The sequence below is a fragment of the Nannobrachium achirus genome (genome assembly GCF_963921795.1).
Source record: "Nannobrachium achirus genome assembly, chromosome: 20".
NCBI classification, from domain to species: domain Eukaryota; kingdom Metazoa; phylum Chordata; class Actinopteri; order Myctophiformes; family Myctophidae; genus Nannobrachium; species Nannobrachium achirus.
Window position 1 is genome coordinate 18,820,548 of NC_137827.1, and position 26,082 is coordinate 18,846,629.

Below are 26,082 nucleotides of genomic sequence, written 5' to 3' on the forward strand. Positions count from 1 at the left end.
TCAGTCACTCATATTTGATAAAGTTTGTTTCTGGTGAAACTTTAAATAATTCGGCAGCAGTAACATTAGCGTTTTCTTCATATCCATATGAGTCAAACCTCCAGGATCATTTGTTTATTTGTTCTTATTTGACGTGATATAAAAAAAAAAAAAAAAAACGATGGAAATTTCCGAATGGGCGGAAAAATGCAACCCAGCTAGGATGTGTAAATTACGTCAGACTTCTGAGCTCTATTGTGTGCTGGCTGTTTTCTCAGTTTCATAATATTGATATACATATTTTATTGACCTTTGTTCATTCAGGGAAGACCATTGAGTGCAAGCTCTCTTGTTCAAGGACGCACTGAGTACAATATGATCACAACATTAAAAAACAAAAAAAACAAAAAAAACAAACATAACATTTAAAGGTAAGGTAAGTGATTTCACTTAAGTTTCGGTTTCAGTTTTCATGTACAGTAGGTGACAGGTCGGGGGCCTTCCTCAATCATGATCAGCGGGCCTTAAGCTCACCAAGGCCCGCCCCCACTCAACCATGATTGGAGGAAAACCTGCCACCCAACAGTTTTGGCAACTGAAAATTATTTTTTCTCCTCACAGGAGACCTGCAGGCCAGCGGCCGGTCCAGTGACCAGGGCTCACCTCACTGGTCCTGAAGATGAGTCTGTAGTTGTACTGTTGTCCGTGGTCCTTGTCCTCCTCCATCTTCTCCCTGCGGAGGCTGACCGCCACCGGACCCAGAGCCTCGTCCACCCCAAAGTAGTTCCAGTGTTCTGGGGAAGGAGACACCATTAAAACCCTAACACCAAAGTAGTTCCAGTGTTCTGGGGAAGGAGACACCATTAAAACCCTAACCACAAAGTAGTTCCAGTGTTCTGGGGAAGGAGACACCATTAAAACCCTAACCCAAAGTAGTTCCAGTGTTCTGGGGAAGGAGACGCCATTAAAACCCTAACCCAAAGTAGTTCCAGTGTTCTGGGGAGGGAGACACCATTTTTAAAACCCTAACCCCAAGTAGTTCCAGTGTTCCAAAATAAATGCTTAGCCGGTTTTAAAGGGTCAAAGTACACAATAACGGGCACATCTCTAAACCAAATCGGATGGGTGCTGGATCCAAAAATACCTAGCTCCCATTAAAAGGATTTGTATTAATCTGCAAAAACAGCAATGTTCTGAGCCATCATCATTTTAAAACAATCATTTTAAAACAATCATGTTTAATGGGGGCTATTTTGGGTGCAGATTGTCCATTGTGTTGTGTATAGAAGTGTGTACAGTATAGTATAGGGCAAAACATAAATTAAAAGACCCTTTTTCCCATAGAGATTTACACAAATATTTATACTAATTATTTAAAGTCTGGAATCAAGCCATCCAGGATCCTGGCGAATCATGACCATAAAACCTTTGATTCTGTGAGAAATGAATGGCCGATTTAATTTCTTAGTGGCACCAGAAAACCACACCCACTGCTATGCCTATCAAACCTCCATGCATGTATTGACTAACAAGCACACACAAATAAAAGAAAGGCGTGAAGTCCATCTCTCACCCCATCTCTCACAAAACTGTCGCACAAAACTAGTGAAAATAGCAGATTAACAAGCACGCATCAACAATTGTGCTTGTAGATCGGCTATTTTCACTAGTTTAAATCAGTGTTTCTCAACCACTGTGCCTGGGGACCTTTGGTGTGCCCTTGAGAAGGGTCAGTGTGCCCCTTGAAACTGCTTGAAAGCCAGTATTGTATTGATCATTTTAAAAATGATTTAAACTAGTGAAAACAGCTGATCTACAAACACACAACGCCTTGCAGTGCGAGGTTTCCTCCCGACAGTGACGATATTTACACCCCCATAGTATGTTGGTGTGCCCATGGATTCTTGGGACATGAAAAGTGTGCCCATGCAGAAAAAAGGTTGAGAAACACTGGTTTAAATAATTTTCAAAATGCTAAATACAAAACGAACGGGTATGGACAATAGCACCCGACAACGACGATATACGGGTATATGGTTTCCAAACAAAGTCCATCTCTCACCCCTCAGGTAGAAGAACTTGCGGTAGTAGTAGGCCCCCAGGTCCACGTGCTCCACGATGTAGTGCTTGCCCTTGTCGCTGAGCGTGCTGGGGCCCTCCTTGGGGCCCTCCAGCACCGCCACCCCAGCGTTGGTGCAGTGGGAGCTGGCCGCAGTCGTCTCGTACGTGCTGCTCCCTCCTCCGCCACCGTCCCCGGAACTCAGGCTCCCTGAACTTCCCCCTAGGGATGGGACCATATGAAAATGTCATGTCTCGATTATTGTGACGAAAGGAATTTAGGATATTATCGCGATAATCAAAATATCCCCTCACATGCATTATCCTGGGGCGGAACATTTGCCAAATAATTGCTGATCTACATACAAGTTCACAACGCGTCGCCAACTCGTTGTTTTTTGGCAAAGAGATTTGGTAGACAGTGAAAAAAAGACTATCAAGTACGTTATTTCCAGATCTGTTTTACCAAATATAGAGGGTTTAAATGTACCGGATATGCAGCTCGACAAATAAAAGGTGAATTGATCCCAGTGCATGACGGAGGACAATTTTGTCTACCATGTACGGGAGGATCTCTTGTAACCCAGGGCGAAAAACTACAGTAAGTGACCGCGATAATCCATTCCATTGCAAGGCTTGTTTGAATGTGACCTTTGGTAGATGTCAATAACATTGAGGCATTGAGGGCTTATAAAATAATCTCGTCATCTCTCGTTAATGGTTCTGAATTGAGTTAACGCCCTACTTGATCATACTACAGCGTCAAGCCTCTATCATAGTCCAAGGTGAAGAGCTATCACCTCACCGTGTAGTTTTCTAGCCATCACCTAAAATGTATAACAAAGCCAAGGTGATAGCTAGAAAACTACACCACCGTGAGGTGATAACTCTTCACCTTGGACTATGATAGAGGCTTCAGACAGAAGCATCAAAAGTAGCGGATTGACAAGCTTGAAACACAGCGCGAAGCGAAGTGTTTTGAGCTTGAAGATCTGCTACTTTTGAATATGAATCCTGAGAAGTGAAAGTTTTGGGAACATAATGGCCATACCGCCAGCGCCGGCCGCCAGCCTGGGGGGCACCCCCGCCCCCCCTCCCCCGATCCTCTGCCTGCCCGTGCCGTCGGCGCCGATCTCGTTGCGGAAGCAGGGGCAGCTGAGCAGGATCTCGTTGCTCTGCTCCTCGCCGCCGCCCACCTCCAGGCCGGGGCTGTCCCTGGCGTTTAGCTCCTCCTGGATGGAGAAACATAGACCTTTACTGATGTGGAGTTTATTAATGTACATCGTCACTGTCGGGCAGAAACCTTGAATCTCCAAGTTTCAAATGTGTAGATTGTTTCTTACAGTAAAGCCCTGCTTCATCATAATTGTCGCACAAGACTAGTGAAAATAGCAGATCTACAAGCACGCAACGCCTCGCGGTGCGAGGCGTTGTGTGCTTGTTGATCGGCTATTTTCACTATTTTACTTATATTATTTTACTTATATTATATTATATTATATTTTACTTTTCGAATGATAAATGCAAAACGAAGGGTTTTGCACATAGGCCTACAAGGTTTTCACCCGACAGTGACGACATACAGTACTGTCTATGGTTTCCAAATGACAGGAACGAAATACAATCCCAGTACCGTTACGACATCAACATAATACGCTGATATCAATGCAATGTCAACAGCATTTATCAGTGCAGTAACCACTCCCCGACAGTGTTGCTGAGGAATGGAATACACTGATGGTATTACGATACAGTCTCAGCTCCAAGTACGTATGAGAGTCAGTTTCCACGCAGTAATGTTCTGGTGTTAAGCACCTTTTCCACTGCGAGGCAGAACCAGAACGTTCCAGAACCTGAACCCATTTTTTTGGTTCTGGTTTTGTTTCCATTGCACACGGCCCGGTTTCAGAAGGTTCTGGGAACTTTTGCTCTTGATGTATTTCTGGGAACCTATGGGCGGGGCCAGCAGCGCTGCTGCTCTTTTTTGGGACCTTCCCAGTTCTGGTAATATGAAAACGTAAGCAGAACTTGGTCCCGGAACTTCACAGGTTCTTTAAAGTTCTTGGTTCTGGAAAGTTCTGGTTCTGTGTTCTGATTCGGCCCTATAGTGGAGAAGGGGAGTCAGTCACCTGGCTGCCACCGGGGGAGCTGTAGGGCAGGCTGTGGGTGGAGGAGAGCGTGGACGTGGCCGAGGCTTCGGCGGCGGCCGACGCGCCTGTGATGGTGTTCTTCTTCCTGCCGGCAGCAGTCTGCCGCGACTGGATGACCTGCAAGGACCACCGATAATCAGGGGTTTTGGATTAAGTGAGATACAAGCGATAACATCGATATGTGATGTAATACCCCATTAAGACCTGGAATTGTTGTATACTTTAGCTATTGAAAAATAGCAGATCTACAAGCTCACAGCGCGGCACCGAGTGCCCCGCTGCGAGCTTGTAGATCTGCTATTTTTTGAAAAGTCGTGAAAATGTGTGCAAACCTTTGAATATATGTATTTTTAGAACGATCATTTGTTACTTAAATTTTGCTTCTGAGGGGTCCCTGGAATGTAATATTTTGAGATGGGGGTCCGTGGCCAAATGCATATCATTTTGGGGGTCCTTGACATGAAAGGGTTTCAGCACCACTGACATAGAAACAACAGACACACAACAGAAACCCAAAAGACTTTTCATAAAAATTTCATGATAAAAAAATAAATAAAAAAAAGTAGCAGATATACAAGCTCACAGCGTGGCACTCGGTGCCACGCTGTGAGCTTGTATATCTGCTATTTTTCAATAGTTAAAGCATAAAATACTGGTTAAAGTAATAATACGTAAATGGCATTTCCAGTTCTTAATGGAATAAACAAGCAAAGGGAACAAACCTCGTTGAGGTCGAACAGCATGCTCTGCACGTCGTAATGTGAGAAGCCCTTCTGGCAGCTCCAGGGCTTGAGGGGGGGGCACGCCTCCTCCGAGCGGCCGTCCTCGGCGTCCGAGCCCGCCCTGGGGGAGTCCGACTCGCCGCGCACGTGCCGGAGCTTCCGGAAGATGGACTCGCCCCCGGTCTCCGATTTCGAACGTCTCTTGGGCTTCTCTCGCTCTTTGGCCTTCGGAGGGGACGGCCCGTCGGGTACATCCTCCTGGGATATAAATAAGGTGAATTTATTTTTTTGATAGATTTATTTGTTTTACAAGGAATTGCGGTAAAACGATTCATTTTTGGTTTTGTGGCATTGAATATTGGAAGATGATATGAATAGAAATGATGTTCAAGTTGGACTTTCAGGCTTCGTAGACAACAATTGCACAGGGCAGATGATCAATAACTTAAATATACGTAAACAAATGACTGACAATGACCGGTAGCAATAATCGAAATAAATAACGTGCCAAAACAGACCAACCATTTAATAATTGTATATATAAAAAAAAAATGCCGATCTACAAGCTCACAGTGCATTGAGTGGCTAGTGTCACTAAGACAAACGGAAGCTATTCTGAAGAGTACGTGATCAGGTGATTAAGCATCTGTGTCATGTTAGCTTTTAGCATTGGCTATTCAAAAATATCAGATTTATAAGCTCACCGCGTGTCAAGAGGCTTGCATATCTGCTATTTTTGGACGTTACGTGTGTTGAAAGTGTGAGAACTACTGATTAAGACTAGGTCATTCGTAGAATCAGCCTCAGGCCTTTAAAGGACAACTTTTTTTTACAACAAGGGTTCTTTAGATTGTAAATAGAGAAAAGAAAAGATGAGTGTTAAAATGTTTTAATTGCAGTATAGAAACACTCTGTTACAAGTAAAAGTCAGGAATTAAAAATGTACTAAGTAAAAGTATAAAAGTATTGGTTTAAAAATGCAGTCAAAGTATCAAAGGTAAACGTACAAAATGTTTGAAAATAGCAGATCTACAAGCTCACAACATGAGCTTGTAGATGGGCTATTTTCAAATAGCCAAGGTATAAAATAGGGCTAAAGTGGATTAATGTATGTTTTATAATATTATAATTTATATCTGCAAAGTAACTTGTAACTAAAGTTGTCAAACAATTGTAGTGGAGTAAAAGTACAATATCTGGATCCAAGATGTAATGGAGTAGAAGTAAAAGTATTGGAAATTGGAAATACTCAAGTAAAGTTCAGATACCTCAAAACTGTACATAAGTAAGTGTACTTAGTTACTTTACACCACTGACAGGTATTAACCTGTAGGTGATTGTGACAGGTACTAACTTGTAGGTGATTGTGACAGGTACTAACATGTAGTAGGGCATTCACGAATAGTGATTTTTGAAGCGGTGAAAGCCGCTTCCAAGGTGTGGATTTGTCTGTCCCATGTCTGTCCCATGTCTGTCCCGTGCATGCAGAATTGAGGATTGGTCAAGCTTCACATGACAATTTGGCCCTCCAGACAAAATCATTAATTCATTCAGAATTCATGAAAATATAGAACTAGAGCACATAGAAAGTATAGATCTAGAAGATAGAATGTATAAATCTAGAACACAGATTTCATAGCTCTAGAACACATAGAATAAGAATTCACCGCTTCACTTCGAACCGAGGTTTGATTTTTAGTATTCGAATTATTCGACCTCAAAGTATTCGAATAGTCAAATATTCGACAGGACTGTCCAAACTGTCAAATATTAAACAAGCAAGAGGCGAACATTGTGAAAATAGCCAATCTACATTAGTGCTGCACGGTTAATCGTTTTCAAACCGAAATCGCGATTTGAAATCTCACGATTAGCGAATCGCAAAGGCCGTTCTGGTGATTTTCATTAATTTATTTAGAAAGTAGACTTCCCAAGCAATATGGAGACGTTTTAATTTTCGAAATCGCTTCATAATTAACTACGGTATGATCAAATCAAACTGTGGTGTCTTTAATTGCCTATAGCTGTGCATCCCCGCGCCGCACCGCGGATTAGCCGACAGAATTGTTGCTCCATTCTCAAGAGGAGGAGAGGCTGTCTGTCTAACAGCACGTAAAAGTTTATTTCCGTTCCAAAGGAGTACTCCAAAGCTACAGGTAGTGAATGTTCTTGTAATCATTATAAATATAACATCCTTCAATCCTTGTGCATAGATTAAAAGCTCCCGTTTGTCGTAAACTGAAAGCGAAAGTGAATGTGATGTTTTGGTACAGTCGTTGCTCCCCTCCTCCGTCCCCAGCAGCCAATCTACATTAGTGCTGCACGGTTAATCGTTTTCAAACCGAAATCGCGATTTGAAATCTCACGATTAGCGAATCGCAAAGGCCGTTTTGTTTATTTATTTAGAAAGTAGACTTCCCAAGCAATATGGAGACGTTTTAATTTTCGAAATCGCTTCATAATTAACTACGGTATGATCAAATCAAACTGTGGTGTCTTTAATTGCCTATAGCTGTGCATCCCCGCGCCGCACCGCGGATTAGCCGACAGAATTGTTGCTCCATTCTCAAGAGGAGGAGAGGCTGTCTGTCTAACAGCACGTAAAAGTTTATTTCCGTTCCAAAGGAGTACTCCAAAGCTACAGGTAGTGAATGTTCTTGTAATCATTATAAATATAACATCCTTCAATCCTTGTGCATAGATTAAAAGCTCCCGTTTGTCGTAAACTGAAAGCGAAAGTGAATGTGATGTTTTGGTACAGTAGTTGCTCCCCTCCTCCGTCCCCAGCACCAGGCTTGTCAACATTAGACAGTCAGAATTCAGGAGATTCTTTGGGGGTAGTTGAGGGGGGCTTGTAACTCCACAAACGGGGGTCTGGAGGTCCTCCCCCCGAAACTTAGTAGATGTATTCAGGAGCAAGGCAGGAGATGGGGTCAAAATTCAGGAGACTCCTGACGAATTCAGGAGTGTTGGCAAGCCTGCCCCAGCCACATGTGAAACTCTTGGGTGTGTGTCTTATGGTGCATTTTTTGCCTTGATGAAAGCAAGGCAGCGACATATGGTACTCCTTGACAATGAGAGGCATTATTACTGAGATTTTTCTGAATATAAAAAAACGTTTTATATTGCTAAAGCAAAATAAAAGGGTTCTTTTGGAAATTTAACTGAACTGAATCAAACCATTTGCATGATTGCCAATTAGCCTAGTTAGAAACAATCAATTTATTTTTAAATGTATTACACAATAAATATTCAACAGAAGCTAGACTTAAGGTAGTGAAGTGATTTTCTTTGGTTAAAATAATTTATTACCGGTATATCAACCTTTTTTTGTTTTTTTACCTACCTTAAAATAGATATATAAATATCGCGAATAAAATCGCAATCGCAATATTAGTCTGAAAAATCGCAATTAGATATTTTCCCAAAATCGTGCAGCCCTAATCTACATGCTCACAATATTTATCTGTGGAACCGAGTCACAGTACAATTCCAAGTGCTTGTCAGGGTGGGGGTCCCCAGTTCAAATATGTTTATTTTGGGTGTCACAGCCTAAAAAGGGTTGAGAACCCCTGGTATAGAGCATTAACAAATTCATCCACCAGGGCCATTGACAAAAAAATAAATAAATTAGAGAATATTCGACTTCGGTGAACAACGTCGAATAATGACTTTGATATTCGAATATTTGGTGAATACCCTAACCTGTAGGTCGGCGGCGGCTTGTTTGGTGGCAACGCTCAGCAGCTCCTCCAGCCTCTCGGGTGCGGGGCTCCTCTGGTCCTCCTTCTCGCCCTGGTAGCCCTTCAACATCTGGAAGAAGCTCTCGCCATGCGCCGCCGTACCGTGCTGGTCGATGGAGGAGGTGCTGCCGTACTCGCGGTGCAGCGGCGACCACTTGGTCCCCGCCCCGGCGGGGCCCCAGTCCTCGCCGCTGTCCCCGCTGCCCTCCAGCTCGCAGATGGTCATGTCGCTGTTGCTCCGCTGGCGGATGCGCCGCTGCCGCGGGTTCTTGTGCACGGGGCCCCGGTACTCCCCGGGCGCCAGGTAGCGGCTGTCAGGGCTGTAGTTGTTGGACTGGGCCTGGGTTTAAGGGGTGCAACGATTCAGCGATTAATCGCAATCGAATCGATTATTAAATGAGTTGCCAACTATTTTAGTAAAAATAGCAGATCTACAAGCTATTTTTTTTATAGTTGAAGCATAAAATAATGGTTAAAGTAATGATGAGTAATAATACTTAAAGGAGTAGTTCACCACTTTTCAACCTGTCTTCATATAATAGGTCCTCACTAATGTTCATGATAAAATAGCACAATTTTTTTCTATTCAGTCTGGGTCTCATAGGAGAGCTGTCAAATCCTTCCTACCGGTGACATCATCGTTTGACCAAAAAAAAAAGAAATTAAATAATATTTTTGAAAAAAAAAAAAGATTTTTATTATCACGAGAACAATGGCTTCCACTTTAACATTGCAACTTTTTCAGGAATAGAAAGCCTGCAGTTTTTATTAGCTTGCATTTCCCATTGATGATGTCACCGGTAGGAAGGATTTGACCCACCCACAGCTCTCCTATGAGACCCAAACTGAGTAGAAAAAAATTGTTTATCATGAACATTAGTGAGGACCTATTATATGAAGATAGGTTGAAAAGTGGTGGAGTGCCCCTTTAATCGATTATGAAAATATTGGTTAGTTGCAGGCTTGCAGCCCTACCTGGGACCTGTTCTTCAGGGAGTTGTGGATGTTCCTGAGCATGGACGAGTCCTGGGGGCTGAGCGTGTGGCCCAGCTTCACGTGGCCGGGTCCGCCGCCGGGCGCCGCCGCCGACGTCTCGGGGTCCAGCCTTGGATGCCACAGCAAGGCCCCTCCGAAGTCTTTCCTCGGGGGCCAGTCGGCCACGCGCGCCCGCACGCCCATCTTAGGGACTCCCGTACCTAGTCGCCGGTCATACGAGTAATTGCGATTAACGATTTAATTGTGATTTTTTTTACATTGAACGTTGGAACATATTGTGTGAATACAAAAGTTACTTCGGTTTGCCTTTGAGGGCTTTGTAATCAAACAATTCACAGGTCAGATACATGATAAATATCTTAAGTTTACAAAGACATTGCTGACATATTTAATAATTGTATACCGTACTTAAAAAAGATATATATTCAAATGGCGTGAATAGCTGATCTACAAGCTTACAACACGCGTTTTTAAAGCATTTTCAAAATTAGCAGATGTACAAGCGCCAGCTGCTGTTTTATTTTTTTTGTTATTTTTTATTTTTCAGGTTTTTTTTTTCAGACAAACATGACTAACAGACTTGGACCTACACAAAAGACAAAAGACATACGAGAAATTATACATACAGATAATAGACAAATAACGGGGGAGGAAAAAAAAGTATATATACATCTCAAGTGGTAAAAAGCTTCAAAAACAGAAAAAAGAGAAGGGGGGCACAAGGAACTCTCGCCCATGTCTCACCGCCCCCATGGGAAGAGAAAGAAAACTACTGTTATCCTCTACCCCCATCTGAACAGTGCGGCACGGGCCAGAATCCTGCAGTGCCTTATCATGCGTGTGCGTACATGGTGGTGGGATGTCGATCATATTATCATAACCAGACTTACATACAAGGATCATAAGCCAACCTAAATCAGTTGCCCCCTTCTAGAAAATCTAAGAAGGGGGACCATACTTCGAGAAACACCTCTGCCTTGTCTTGCATTTCATACTTAAGCCTCTCCAAGGGTAACAAAGACATTATTTGGGCCATCCACATATGTTCGTTTGGGATTTCATCAGTCTTCCATAACGTCAAAATGCATTTTTTGGCCAAAAACCTAAAAAAATCAAACAGCTTCCGATGTGAAGAGCTCATGGGTACATTTAGATCCACTCCTAAGAGGTATAGAATAGAAGATTTCCTCAGTTTTGACTTAAATATCTTTTCAATTGAAGCATGAATTGTTTGCCAAAAGGGTTTAATTTTGGAACAAAACCAGAACATGTGTGAATATGTGCCCAAAGTTAATTTACATTTATTACATAATGGCGAATACTCCTGGGACATTTTGTTTAAACAGACTGGAGTTAAAAACGTTTTGAAAATAAATTTATAGTTGTGTTCCACTACTCTAGCCGGAAGCGAAGATGGGTTTACTTTTGCACATATCATTGTCCATGTTTCTTGATCTATAGTTAGATTTAAGTCTAATTCCCATAGCCTTTTCAGAGGTTGGAAGGATGAAGTCACTCTACCATTAAGAATTTTATAGATCTTTGACGTAAATTTAGACATAGATTGATTGCTGAAAAACATTTTTTCTATTTCGTCTACTTGAAATCTAAATATGTTTTTCTTAATCAAGGATTGTAAAAGATGTCTCACCTGTAAGTACTGAAACAGGTTTGCAGAGGACAAACCATATTCTTCCTTTACCTCTGAAAAGGATTTCATATCTATGTCTCTGAATAGACAACCCAGATTGTTAACGCCTTTAATTGTCCACCTATGTAAACCTTTCTCACTTAAGCTTGCTGGTAAATCGGGATTATGAGAAATGGGTGAAAGTACAGATATATGCTTGTTAATTTTGCAGTATTTCTTACAATTTGGCCAAACTGATAAGATACTATTAATTACGAAGGATTTATTCGGCCCTGCCAGAGTCTTGTTTATAAATGGAATAGATTTTAGCGGAATTGGGTGACTGAATTGGGATTCTATTGGTTTCCAAAGAGAGTCTTCCGAATCATGAAACCATTCAGTCATTCGTTTAATTTGAGCCGACCAGTAGTATAACTCAAGATTAGGCAGAGCTAAACCTCCTTCTTTATATGGTTTACATAAAGTGGCCAAAGAGATTCGCACTTTTTTGTGGTTCCAGAGAAATTTAGAAATATCTGCATTTACATTTTTAAAGAATAATGCTGGAATGGGACAGGGTAATGACTGAAATAAGTAGTTTAATCTTGGTAATAAGTTCATTTTTACTACATTTATCCGACCTATAAGTGTTAGAGGTAAGTTGGTCCATACATCGATGTCCTCCTTGATTCTTTGCACAAGCGGTGTGTAGTTGCGGTTGAATAAGTTATCAAGTGTTGGAGAGATACACACACCAAGATAGGTAAAGCCTTCTTTTGTATGTTTAAAAGGAGACAGAGTGTTAAATCTGTCATCGTCGTTATGGTTAAGTGGACAAAGAATAGATTTTGATAAATTTATTTTATAGCCGGAAAGGGAGCCATATAAGTTAATTATGGATAGTAAATTTGGAATTGATTGGTCTAAATTAGATATAAATAGTAAGGTGTCATCGGCATATAAAGAAATCTTATGCTCCGAATTTCCGGCAACTATGCCTTTAATATTGTGATTCAGTCTAACTGATTGGGCAAATGATTCAGCGACGAGTGCATATAAAGAACCGGATAACGGACATCCTTGCCTAGTCCCTCTCGCCAGTTTAATTTTTTTTGAAAGAAAGCCATTTGTGAAAACTTGTGCTGTTGGAGAACTATATAATGTTTTTATGCAGTTTATGAACATGGGGCCGAGACCGAAATGTGCCAGGGAGGAGAGGAGAAAGCTCCAGTCCACGCGATCGAAGGCCTTGTCTCCATCAAGCGATATAATTGCGGATTCACCTCCACTCTTATTTACATAGTCAATTATATTTACCAGGCGGCGTATGTTGTCAGCACCATGGCGACCTTTAACAAAGCCTGTCTGGTCATTTTTTATCAGAGATGGAAGAACAAGGTCCAATCGCTTAGCTAAAAGCTTGGCGAGGATTTTATAGTCTGCATTAAGGAGTGAAATTGGCCTATAGGATGAACATTCATGCATATCTTTGTCTTTTTTTTTAATAAGTGTGATCGCTGCCTCTTTCATAGAACCTGGGATAATATTGCAGTCAGCAAATTCCTTTACCATAGGCATAAAAAGTGGCTGTAAATCAGACCAGAAATGTACATAGAATTCTACAGGGAGTCCGTCAAGGCCAGGACTTTTCCCAACAGACATTGCCTTAATGGTGTCATAGACTTCTTCAGATGAAAATGGGGTATTTAAAAGCAAGCGTTCTTCAAGAGTAACCTTGGGTAGGTTAGCAGCTTGTAGAAAAGAGTCAATATTTTCACTGGCTGGAGAAATATGTGCTTGATAAAGGTTATTAAAAAACGTAAAAAAAGCGTCATTAATCTCAATCGGGTCATATGAAATGACTTGATTATGTGTCCTAATTGCTTTGATCTCACGTTCTGCTTGTTCTTTTTTAAGTTGATATGACAGCAATTTTCCTATTTTATTATTAAATTCATAGTGTTTTTGTCTAGAAAATAGCAATAACTTTTTAGTGTCATTAACATATTCAAGTTCCAGCTTAGCTTTAGCAATTGAGAAGGCCTGCCGATTTTCATCTGAAGGGTTACATTTATTTATTGCATCCAAGTGTTTTACTTGGTTCTCTAGTATTGTTCTGGCCTTTTGGGACTCCTTTTTTTAAATGAAGCATATGAAATTATGTAGCCACGAAAAGTAGCTTTTGCTGCATCCCATAAGGTGGATGCGGTCACCCCTGAATGTTTGTTATCGTTATAGAAATCAATAATTATCTTCTTAAAATATGAGTCAAAATCAGTGTCATTTAACAATGAAGTATTAAACTTCCAGCTCTTAGCCTGGGGCTTGGGTTGGGTCAACTTAATGTCAAGAAAGATGGGAGCGTGATCCGAGATGATTATCTGTCCTATGTCACATTTTGATACTGAGTGGACCATACTACTTGGAATTAAAAAATAGTCTAATCTTGAGAAGGATTTATGTGGGTTTGAAAAAAAGGTATAATTTCTGGACATAGGATTGAGCTCTCTCCATGCATCTATGAGTCCAACTTCCTCACACAGCCCATTGAGGGCTATGGAGGATCTTGATCTCACCGCTGCAGGAGGTGCCTTATCAATAAGAGGGTTCATGAGAAGATTAAGATCTCCGGCAATTAAGCCCACACCTTTACAGTGATAGCTAAACAGTGTAACCATCTCAGCCATGAACTCAGGGCAATCCTCATTAGGTGCATATACATTCAACAGTGTTATATGCTGACCAAACAATGTACCAGCAATTAAAATGTATCTGCCCTCTGAGTCAAGTATTTGGGTTTCAAATATGAAGGGAGTTTGTTTATCAATAATAATAGCAACTCCTCTACTATTAGATCTGAATGAGGACGAATAAACCTGCCCAACCCAGCCCTGTCTAAGCTTTAAGTGTTCTATTGAGGTCATATGAGTTTCTTGTAATAAGGCAATAGAAGTTTTATGTTTTTTTAGATGTGTTAGAACTGTTCTGAGCTTGATGGGTTGGCCTAAGCCTCTAACATTCCAGGATGTAATATTTAGATTAGACATATTATGCTTGAAGTAAGGTTAACTAATATTCGCAGCTGGCTAGTAGGAGTATATCGGCTGTCAATGGAAAATTCAACATCCACCTGGGGTAACACACAGCTATAATGTTTACATTCAGATTGATAGCAATACCACTTGAAATCAAAGAAAATTAAATACAAGACACATTCGGGGTGGTGAGTAAAAGCAAACAAAAAACAAAACAAACACATAAACATTACACAGAACAAACATGCAGACATACATTCATTTATGGTGCCGAGTAGCACCATGAGAACACAAATCTCTAAGGGGCTACAGCTGCTGTTTTAACTCATACTAGTAGAGGAAAAAATAGGCCAGAAGTTGACCATACCCCTACCCGGGGTAGAACAAAACGCGACATAGTTTTTTCATATCTTTAGGATGTCCCTTTCATGAAATGGATTGTCCCGAGTTTTGCTTTTACTGCAAAAGTCATGAAATTGATCCATGAAGGGACTCACCACATAAGCAAAAAAACGCCTATCCTGAAAGATGGAGTTCCAAGTCAAACCTTTGTCATTTTCTACCTGCAGGTTGTTTTCACCTCATACTTGCACAGAAGGTCTACAGGTAGTGTCCTTACATCCCAGAACAATCAGAATGCAAAAATATGGTTCTGTTTTGAATCTGCTGCCTTTTATATAAGGACCTTCTATAGGCGGAAATGACATTCCTAAGGAAAATTCCCCTGTAATCCTTCTATAAGGGGTAGTACAAACTATGACAAAGTTTTTTCATAACTTTTACTTGTCCTCTTCATGAAATGGATGGTCAGTAGTTTTGCTTTTACTGCAAAAGTCATGAAATTGATCCATGAAGGGACTCACCACATAGGCAAAAAATACGCCTACCCTGAAAGATGGAGTTCCAAGTCAATCCTTTGTAATTTTCTATTGCTGGTTGTTTTTACCTCATTCTTGCACAGATGGTCTACAGGTAGCGTCCTTAAATCCCAAAATAATCAGAATGCAAAAAAGTGATTTACCAAGAAAGGGCAGAAATATCCCCACAAGTTAATCATACACCATTTCCACTTACTGGTAGGGAAGGAGCTGGAAACAAGGGCCTACTACAAACTTGATATCCCGGTATCAATAAGCTTTGGGATTATCAAGCTTGTTATTAAGCATAGCGGCCCATGACATCATGTTTAAATAATCAAGACAAGAGGCGATTAATACATTGTTACAGTACTATTCATAATATATAGCCATTTAACACTTACTGCACACTAATGAATGATTTTCTAAAGATATTAAATGACAATATTTTTTACTTTTGTCTATTCTCATCCTCATAGACAAACTCAGACTCACAACAACTGGCCAATGCAAAAAGATACCAGTTCTGTTCAGAATCTCACATCTCACATCTTCCCACAAAATATTATAAAGCGCTCAACAGTGGGCTCGATAAAAGCCCATGGGTCAATAAGCAGGATCGATAAGGTGCTCATTATCAATACAAATTAACAAACTCCATTCAGATTGTCAATAGGGAATACACCAACAACCAAAATAAACCAGAAGAATATGTCATAATATGCTTGTATTGTGAATCAGGAGTTTTTCTATATACCGTATGTGTGCCATTCTTACTGCATGCCAAATAATCAAACAGCAGCTTTTTCTCATTTTAATTTATTTCGTTTATTTCTTTTTCAATATTTTCATATCAACAACTAATTTGAGTGTGAGGGGGACTGACCAATCTCCCAAATTCAGACATAATTTTGTCAGGAGTTTGTTCGTGACGTAATCGGCTGTGTATCTATTGGTCAATGGCTGGTCAATGAATTAATTGAATTCAGTCTTACTATTTATGTTATGGTAATAAATATGGTATGATGGTATATATTATTATAATATAAACGGTAAGAAGGAATTCAGTTCCCAGTGGATTACAACCAAGGGCCACTACAATGCTCTACAGTCAAGGCTGGTCCACAAGGCACAAGCTGGTATAAAAGGATTGTGTCATTTCTTGTTTATTTTAGTTTACAGGCAATGTACTGTAAATACAGGAGCAATATTATGTACAACACAATCCCACAGAGAGACATTGAGGCACGTACTACTTTGACTGCAACAATCCTTATCATAGCAGTAGAGTTGGGTGAGGTCTCTTACTGCTTGGTGCAGGCTATTTTTTGAACAGGACAGGCTTTAGTGATGTATCCTTTAGCATCCAACCCTTCCCAACTGGATTCCACAAAAGGGGTTTGGGGACATGATTGTGGCACCATATACTGTACCAGTTTGGTACATAGCCTGTTGAACATTCAAAAATATCCTCAGTGGGAGGCAGGTGTGAGACTGGCATGTCTGTCGTTGATGCAAGAATACAACGGAGCTCATCAAGACTAGAACACACCTGGCCCTTTGCCTTCTTTTTTAGGCCATAGAGAGTGAGGGCCTACTATGTCAGTCAACAACTCCTTGGAATAGCTGCCATTTTCATGCATGCTGGTCATGGGATAGAAAACGATACATCCCAATGTCTGATATTACAAATACATTGGGAGTGGCTTTGTGTGAGAGTCTTCTAGCATGGCATGCATTGACTGGATGCAATGCAACAAGCAGCCTGTTCAGAATAAGCAAAAAGCTTTCAACAAGCTGGCGAAGCACATTCATGAACTTCAGGATCTGAGAATCTTTGGCTTACTGCATGCCAAATAATCAAACATTGGTCAGTCTCCCTTACACTGCTCAAAATAGTTGTTGATTGAAAAAGAAATAAATGAAAATGAGAAAAGGCTGCTGATTATTTGGCATTAAGAATGGCGCACAAAGTGTAGTGTATTCTACTGAATATAGGCTTACATATATAATGTACTGCATTTAAGTCTGAATACCATAGACTGCTTATAGAACAATATGTTTGCTGCTTTTGAGGTGAAGAGAATTAGGCCTTGGGATGGGTGCATCTCTCCACTCCGACATGTCTCCTTTCCGACATGTCTGCATTCCGACACTAACCCTATCTCTACCCCTAACACTAAACCTTAGGCCCATGGGAGTGTCGCCCAGACAATTGGACTCGAGTCATGATGACTCGACTTGACTCGGACTCGAGTCATATTTTTGACGACTTGCGACTTGATCGGACATAAGGACAAAAACTTGAGACTCGACTTGACTTGGAAGACAATGACTCCCGACTCGACTCGACTTGAGACACGCTGACTCGGACGACTTGCCGCTACGCCACTGAACGCCACGCTAGGTTCACACTTTTATTGATTGATTGATTTGATTGATTGAGACAGGCATGTAAGCAAGAGCACAAGCACGGAAGCAGACAAACACTATGATCAGACCGGGCACCAGACACACACAGCACGAATGGCTACTGCTGCCCCCGAGCCCTCCACTGCAGTTCTAAAAGTAGTGCAGTTTGCATATAAAAACTTCCACTCCGATGGTAAACAGAGTCAAACTTTATCCGCCACTTGAAGACTGCGCATGAAGACAAGTGAAACATAAGAAGATAACATTAGAACTAAGTGTGTGTGCGCGTGTGCATGTGTGTGTTGGTGATATACTGTCGGTCAATCGTGTTTTGAACATTAATAAGACAACAATGTCACTCACCACTGTCACGAACGTTGATCTGTGACTGCATAAATAATCCATTCATGGTAGCAAGCCTCCGTCTTCCAACACTTTCTCACTTTTCATAACATACATCCAGTCGTCAGCAGGGTTAAGAACTTCACTAAATAACTCCCACGCAAAAGCTTTATTCCTTTTCATTTAGCCTTTGACAAGTTTTCCACTCCACTGTTATTCTTGGGAGCTTTTCGCTGGAGCGTCAGGAGCCTGAAGAGGCATGCATCCACGCAACATGGCCCGTAATGTTACACTGACAAATGTGACCGACCAGAAATGTGTTGCCAGCCTGTGGTGGTTGCGTAGTCATTCTATAGTTTACGACGGGTTACGAAATTTGGTGTAACTTGGGGTTACTTGCGGTCATGAATGGGACCCCATGCCAGCAAAACAAATGATGCACGTGTCGTGGAGTAGGCAGCTAAATTTGTGCCTGATGAGAAATGACTCATCAGGCACAGTACTCAGGCACAGTACTATAGTACAAAACAAAGCATGCACGTTAAGATTATTGTGTCTTGTTTGTTTTTGTTTTTAAAGCAATAGGCCTGTAGCAGTTTTGTAGTCTATTTTTTTTTTCTTTTTTCAGAGGATATACCAGGGGTCTAAATTGACCCTTACAGGTCTGTACTGACAGTGTACAACCAAATCCATTTGGTTCTAGGGGAGAGAGCAGAGAGACCTCGGAATTTAAAAGTTTGAGAACCTCTGCCATGATAGATTATGGTCAGAGGGTAGGCTTGGTGTTAGGCTACTGTTTTTTTCCTACTGAATGTTAATTACCTAATAGTTATGGTCACAGAGGTATCATTTACTCAACTTGACAACCTTGTGACTTGACTTGACTTGACAACCTTGTGACTCGACTCGGCGCGACTCGACTCGACGCGACTTGAAATGACAACCTTGTTACTCGACTCGACGCGACTTGACATAACCTTTGACTCGACTCGACTTGACTTGCCCACAACAGAACAACTTGAGACTTGATTGAGACTTGGACCAAATGACTTGTGACTCGACTTGGACTCGGATCAGAGGGACTTGTACAATTGTCTGGTGTCGCCACTCCGACAATAAGAAGTCCATTTCGGAGTGGCGACATGTCGGAATGGAGAGAGCCTCCCCCTTGGGATGTAGGGACACTACCTGTAGACCATCTGTGCAATATGAGATGAAACAACCAGCAGGTAGAAAATGACAAAGGATTGACTTGGAACTCCATCTTTCAGGGTAAGCTTTTTTATGGTGAGTACCTTTATGGATCAATTTCATGACTTCTGCAGTAAAAGTAAAGCTACTGACCATCCATTTCATGAAGAGGACAAGTAAAAACACTGTCAGGGTTTGTACTACCCCTTATAGAAGATTATCTCCAGGATCACAGGGGATTTTTCCTTAGGGATGTCATTTCCGCCTATAGAAAGTCCTTATATTAAAGGCTGCAGATTCAAAACAGAACCATATTTTTGCATTCTGATTGTTCTGGGATGTAAGGACACTACTTGTAGACCATCTGTGCAAGTATGAGGTAAAAGCAACCTGCAGGTAGAAAATGACAAAGGATTGAATTGGAACCCCATCTTTCAGGGTAGGCGATTTTTGCCTACAGTATGTGGTGAGTCCCTTCATGGAACAATTTCATGACTTTGGCAGTAAAAGTAAAACTCGGGACAGTGCATTTCATGAAGGGGACATCCTAAAGATATGAAAAAACTATGTCGCGTTTTGTTCTACCCCTTATAGAAGATTATCACCAGACTTACAGGGGAACATTCCTTAGAAATGTAATTTCCGCCTATAGAAAGTCCTTATATAAAAGGCTGCAGATTCAAAACAGAACCATATTTTTGCATTCTGATTGTTCTGGGATGTAAGGACACTACCTGTGGACCATCTGTGCAAGTATGAGGTAAAAACAACCTGCAGGTAGAAAATGACAAAGTATTGACTTGGAACTCCATCTTTCAGGATAGGCGTTTTTTTGCCTATGTGATGAGTCCCTTCATGGATCAATTTCATGACTTTTGCAGTCAAAGTAAAACTTGGGACAATCCATTTCATGAAGGGGACATCCTAAAGATATGAAAAAACTATGTCGCGTTTTGTTCTACCCCGGGTAGGGGTACCTCAAAAACTAAGGCTCTTTTTTAGGATTTTTTCCTCCTCTATACCTCGCGATCCCCGTAGAGACCGTAGATTTCCCGCTGTACCGCGCTGCCATGCCCGTAGAGCCCGCAAAGTTTAATTAGCTTTAATCATTATGAAAGGATTAAAAGTATTAGCGCAGATTTTCGCTGATTCTGGCTCTTTAGGCCCGCCCCCCTAACTGTATCCGGTCATTTCCGGTCTGGACCGGATCCAGCTTTCCGTATCCAGTCTGAGCCTGGGCCATAGTCCCGCCTCCATTGGTTTACTGTGTAACAGAAGTGGAAGCTACTGGGCGATGGAACGCTCGTTTTTCAAACGGATTTTTGCGTTTGGAAACTTTGATCCAGTCTCTACACGCCTGGATTATGATCCCCGCACATATCGTGCGTTTTGTGCGCGAACGTGTCCACGTGTTACCATAGCGCACAGTTGGCTTTTTTCAATGCCTTTTCATGTAAACACTGGCTGATAAGCAGAGATACAGCGTGGCAACGGATATGTCTTTTTCAATGGGGTTTTTTGTATTCGAAAGCTTGTCACCGAGTCTACACGTCTACTAGATGAGTCGCGCACAGATTGTGCACGATGCGTGCGCGTGCCCACGTTAAAAGGTAAGGACAATTTGGCAGCTGCTTACTACAGCTATGTTTAAAATGGCAGAGAAAAAGTTAATAAATGGATAAAGTGGTTGAAATTATTGCGATGCTACAGCACATGAAGAACTTTAAAGGGATATTTCACTTAAAAAAAAAAACCTTTTGGTCTTTTTATCATCTAATCAGGCTTTTGGAAACACCCAGGACAGTTTTTGAATAGACCGTTTGTCAGCCTTCTGATTGGTCCCTGAGACTCCCTGACTGGCCAACCAGAAAAAAACATTCACTTTTTGCTATCGGGGGTGGAGTTTGTGCAGTGGAGAATGTTGCTTCAGCCTTTCAAAAACTGTCCGCAGTGCGCGACACGGAGATCGGCCGGTACGGTGATAGCGACGGCAAGCGTCAAGCGATCTCGCTCATCATAACGAATAAGCTTCAACAAACTAGTTCACATGTACCTTATCAATGGTCTAAGAGTCACGATTGGGTACATATAATTTAAATGGGCAGAATTACGAAAAGCCAGCCTATTATGTGAGGAGAAACATTCTCTCTGTCCTCTTCCTAGTACCCAAGATGCAATGCGCTTCTCTTTCTATCTCTGATCCAGAGGATTAAACTAATTAAAACATTTATTTTTCGGGGGAAAACTACTGTTTTGCTATGTAATTACTGTACCTTTTTCTTCCCTTTTTATTAATATCACGTAGATGTGTTTTTTGTGGTACTTTATATAGCTGTAATGAGGCTATGAAGGGAAAAAAAATCGCATCCACTACCACTATAAAAGAATCTGCAAAGAGGATTCTGTCCCACTGGGATTAAACAAATTAAAACATATATTTTCGGGTAAATCCCCTGTTTTGCAATGTAACTACTGTACCTTTGTCTTCCCTTTTTATTAATATCACCTAGGTGTTTTTCCTTTGGTACTTTATATAGCTGTAATGAGGCTATGAAGGGGAAAAAAATCCCATCCACTTCCACTATAAAAACAATCTGCCCAGGGTTAATGTCCCATCATAGTAACAGGGCAGAATGGGGCGGGATTTGCAAAAGGGTTTATTGCTTGATTCACCCTCTGCATACGTGAGCAGCAGGCCATGTTTTATTTTCTTTGGTTTATTATTTTTAAATAATAATAATAAATAAATAAATAACGATTAAAAATAAATGAAAAGAATTATTGGAAAAAACATGGCCTGCTCACGTATTCTGAGGGTGTCAGGAGTCACCAGAATAAAGGACGGGTATTTTCATTGAATCTATCACGGTTAAATATCAAAGAAATACTGAATCAAGCAATTCAAATATCAAATAAATACTGAATCAAGCAATTCAAAAACTGTCCTGTGTGTTCCTAAAAGCCTGATTAGACAATAAAATGATCAAAGATTTTTTTTTTAAAGCACTGAATTAGTCCAAAGCAAAAAAATAATTTGCTTTAAGTAGCAAATGAGGGGTCAAACTAAACTCTAGCGGCTGATAACACCAATTTAGCTGTGTCTCAGAAAGGGTTATCATACTAAAATATAATCTACAGATATAGAGCTTTTCAAAAATGCATGGTACTGTAACCTTTGCCACCTTTGGGATACCGACATCTCATACGGCCCATGGACTAAATTACTTAGTGAGTGATATAGTGACGGGCAGGGGCGTCACACCAAATTCTGGGCCCTGGGTACAAGGATTCACTGCGGGCCCCCCATGAATGTTAACTATTGAAAAATAGCAGATATACAAGCTCGCAGCGCGGCACTAGATCTGCTATTTTTGAAAAATTGAAAAAAATGTGTGCAAGAAACCTATGTTTCCATGTCAGTGGTGCTCAAACTTTTTCATGTCAAGGACCTCCAAGATGATATGTATTTGGCCACAGAACCCCATCTCAAAACATTTAGTTCCAGGGACCCCCCACCCCCAGAAGCAGAATTTTAGTTACAAATGTCCGCTTAAAAAATACTATTCAAAGATTTGCACACAATTTCACGACTTTTAAAAAATAGCAGATCTACAAGCTCGCAGCGCGGCACTCGGTGCCGCGCTGTGAGCTTGTATATCTGCTATTTTTCAATAGCTAAAGTTGCTAGGGCCCCTCCACCTTGGGCCCTGGTAACTCAGTCCCACTTTCCTCCCCCTTGTGACACCCCTGGTGACGGGTCCTAACCTGGAGCCCCAGAGGGATGGACATTCTCCGGGACCCCCGCCCCTCCTCCGTTGACCATGCGGAGGTGGCGGCTGGTGTAGAACTCGTCGGTGGCGGGCACCGAGCCGCCCACGGTGCGCTCCATGGGCAGGTGCTTCAGACTGGTCATGGGTGGCACTCAGCAGCAGGCAGGCATGGCCGCCTCTGTGGCGGGGGCACGCCTTTCCCTGGTCTCATGAGCAGCTGGGACCCTCAGGAGAAAAGGGGGTAGACGGGTGGGGGGGGTGGGGGGTCACAGGAGAGGGGACAGGCAGGGGACGCGGTGCGAGGCCACCTCTTCAGTCCTCAAAGCTTGCATCCGTTTGGCGGATCCGCGGTGGCATTCAGCTTTCTCTTCGGAATCTCTCTTCCAAATGTGAAACAAACCTGGGAAAAACAGATAAAAAGAGAATGTTAGATAGTAAAACTCAACGATGTTTTAAACGAGAATTCTGCATTCTGTCGAGGTGCCAACTTGCGCCTCGTGCACAAGTACTTGTGCGCCAGCAGAGCGCGCCATGAGGTGCGCTCACCAATGGCATCACCAGGAATGCTGGTCTCTCATTGGCTGTAAAAGATGACATTGCCTGAAATGCTGGTCCCTGATTGGGCTACAGGCTTAAACACACACGGCTACATATCTAGCTACCTACATACGCAGCCAAACGCAGTACTGCGTGCTCTTAATAAAGCAGTGTTTCCCCAAATGTTTGTGAAATCCTTGGGGTTTCTATAAATGAGCAGACGCAGGAACGATACCAGTAGTACTGATTGTCAGAGTCTTTATCTGTCTGTGTCCCTTTAATGCCCATATGAGAAGATTTCTGTTTCTCTGCGTTAGACATGCCAAAATCTGGCCGGTTGTTTTGAGCTCATGGATTTTTCACTATTTTTGAAATAGGACCTATTGCAGTGTTTCTCAACCAATGTGCCTGGGGACCTTTGGTGTGCCCCTGAGAAGGGTCAAGTGTGCCCCTTGAAACTGCTTGAAAGCCAGTATTGTATTTATCATTTTAAAAATGATTTAAACTAGCCGATCTACAAGCAGCCCAACCACAACCGCGAGGCGTTGTGTGCTTGTAGATCGGCCGTTTTCACTACTGTTGTGCGACAGCCTTGTATGGTGAAGCAGGGCTTTACTTTGCGAAGAAACTTACAAATTTGAAACTTTGAGATACAAGGTTTCTTCCCGACAGTGACGATATTTACACCCCCGTATTATGTTGGTGTGCCCATGGATTCTTGGGACATGAAAAGTGTGCCCATGCAGAAAAAAGGTTGAGAAACACTGACCTATTGAATCGAGAGCTGCAAAAGTGTGGGAACCAATGTTCTACAGCCTACCGGTACTCAACTTTCCCTGATTAGACGATAAGACAAAGTGTGGAAACAGTCAAGTGAACTCAGAACAAACCAACGGTCTTCAATAATCCAGCCATTGGAAAAAAGAGCCTTTGTCATTCTAAACCTAGGCTACCTGACACTTACTTCCTCCTCCTGACGTATGTACACTCCGTCGCACCACGGTGTCCCGCACCCAAAATAGACAACCTACAAGATCACAGCCCGCTGACTCATGGTGCCATTGTGAGCTTGAAGGTCTGCTGTCTGCGGCACGCGACACCGTCGTGCGACGCAGTATAAATTAGGCTTAAACGAGGGCCCTGTTACCTCCACAAGTCTAATTTACAACTCTCTATTTCATTCCCAGAGGTATACATGTAAGCAAGTAGGGTTAATCAAAATAATCAATTATTTAAAAAAAAATACACTAATTGATAATGGATTATTTAATAAAATCTATTAATGATCATCCCCTTTTTTGGGCATGTCATTAATATAGGACTGCACTGCACTGCTATTGGATATGCGTGACATCTACAGTATTCCGATTGATTCCGATTGAGCACTGGTTCTCAAAATGGCGCCCAGGGGATAATATTTTTAGTTTTTACATTTGAAGCCAGTTGAGTTAATATCAGGTTTGATTTGCATTCTCTCAGAGTTAAATAAACAAAAGTACAAAGTTCAAAACGCATCGCTTCACGCCACATTTCGAGCTTGTAGATCTGCCACGTTTGAGTCACACAACCCAAAAAATAAACTCAAAAAGTTAAAATATGTAGATAAGAGGTTTCTCGCCCGACAGCGACGACATGAAACCGTGGGTCCTTGAAATTAAATAGATTGAGAATCACCTGCACAACAGAACTGGGACGGGAGTGTTTTTCCCTGATGACTTCCTCTGACTCAGTGAAAGGTCACTGACACGTTCAATTTCAAGATAAGACCGCCTGCTTTTCAAACCAATTTCAGCATAAGCATCAAGGGGAAACATGCCGCCCCCCCTTCCCCCCAAAACTTAATTTCCGCCTTATTAAACCTGAGCCCAACGATACCTTTGCCACTAATCACTTCCAATTCCCCACCGAGTCAACATTCTGTAAAGTGGATTTTTGCTGGAAATGTAATGAACCTATTCAGGGGAACTTTTATGCAATGATGGAGCCCAAATAGGGGCGACAAGAGAGTAGGGATGGGACGATATGAAAATGTCATATCACGATATATTGTGACAAAAGAAATCGCGATAATCAAAATCCATTATCCTGGGGCGGAACATATGCCAAAAAATTGCCGATCTACAAGCTCACAACGCGTCGCGTGATAAGAGTGAAAAAGAAAAGACTGTATCAAGTACGTATATTAGAAGTATCTTTTACCAATTATATAGGGTTTAAATGGTACCGGATATGCAGATCGGCAAATAAAAGGTGAATTGATCCCAGTGCATGACAGGGGGACAATGTCACGATAAATTAAGTCTCCAGGATACGATTATCGTGTTTTTTATCGCGATAAACGATAATATCGCTTATCGTCCCATCCCAACAAGAGAGAAATCACAAGGTTTGGATCTATGAATAAATCTCCGTCCCGTTCTAGTTGGCAGAGAGCTCTGAGGGTTTCGTGCCATCGCCAAGTTAGCACTGGGCTTGTGACCCATCTGATGTCGCCTCGCGCGTGGCTGCATCGCTGACGAGAGGGTGGCGAGGTGGGGGGGGGGGGGGGGGGGGGGGGGGGGGTTTACTGGATCAAACGTCCCGAGCTGCACATCAGCAAAGGGAGCGGCGGGGAGAAAGCAAACAGAATCCAGAGCTGCAGATCGTTGTTGTCTGGCAAA

At 41.8% G+C, this 26,082-nt stretch overlaps 1 protein-coding gene across 1 annotated transcript in view; it reads right to left on the minus strand.

The window, feature by feature from the left end:
* The window catches only part of LOC308305582 (signal-induced proliferation-associated 1-like protein 1), a gene marked incomplete at its 3' end in the record, with an annotated part of 94,817 nt that extends 71,717 nt beyond the window's left edge, over positions 1 to 23,100 (minus strand). The window contains exons 1-8 of the mRNA XM_080750395.1: positions 22,881 to 23,100; positions 9,628 to 9,848; positions 8,615 to 8,992; positions 4,910 to 5,167; positions 4,167 to 4,304; positions 3,089 to 3,269; positions 2,042 to 2,260; positions 643 to 773 (exon numbers count right to left, since the gene is read on the minus strand). Coding sequence (XP_080606521.1) covers positions 643 to 773; positions 2,042 to 2,260; positions 3,089 to 3,269; positions 4,167 to 4,304; positions 4,910 to 5,167; positions 8,615 to 8,992; positions 9,628 to 9,848; positions 22,881 to 23,028 — 1,674 coding nt within the window. The 5' untranslated portion in view covers positions 23,029 to 23,100. The remainder of the gene's footprint in view (positions 1 to 642; positions 774 to 2,041; positions 2,261 to 3,088; positions 3,270 to 4,166; positions 4,305 to 4,909; positions 5,168 to 8,614; positions 8,993 to 9,627; positions 9,849 to 22,880) is intronic.
* Between the last annotated feature and the right edge of the window lie 2,982 nt (positions 23,101 to 26,082).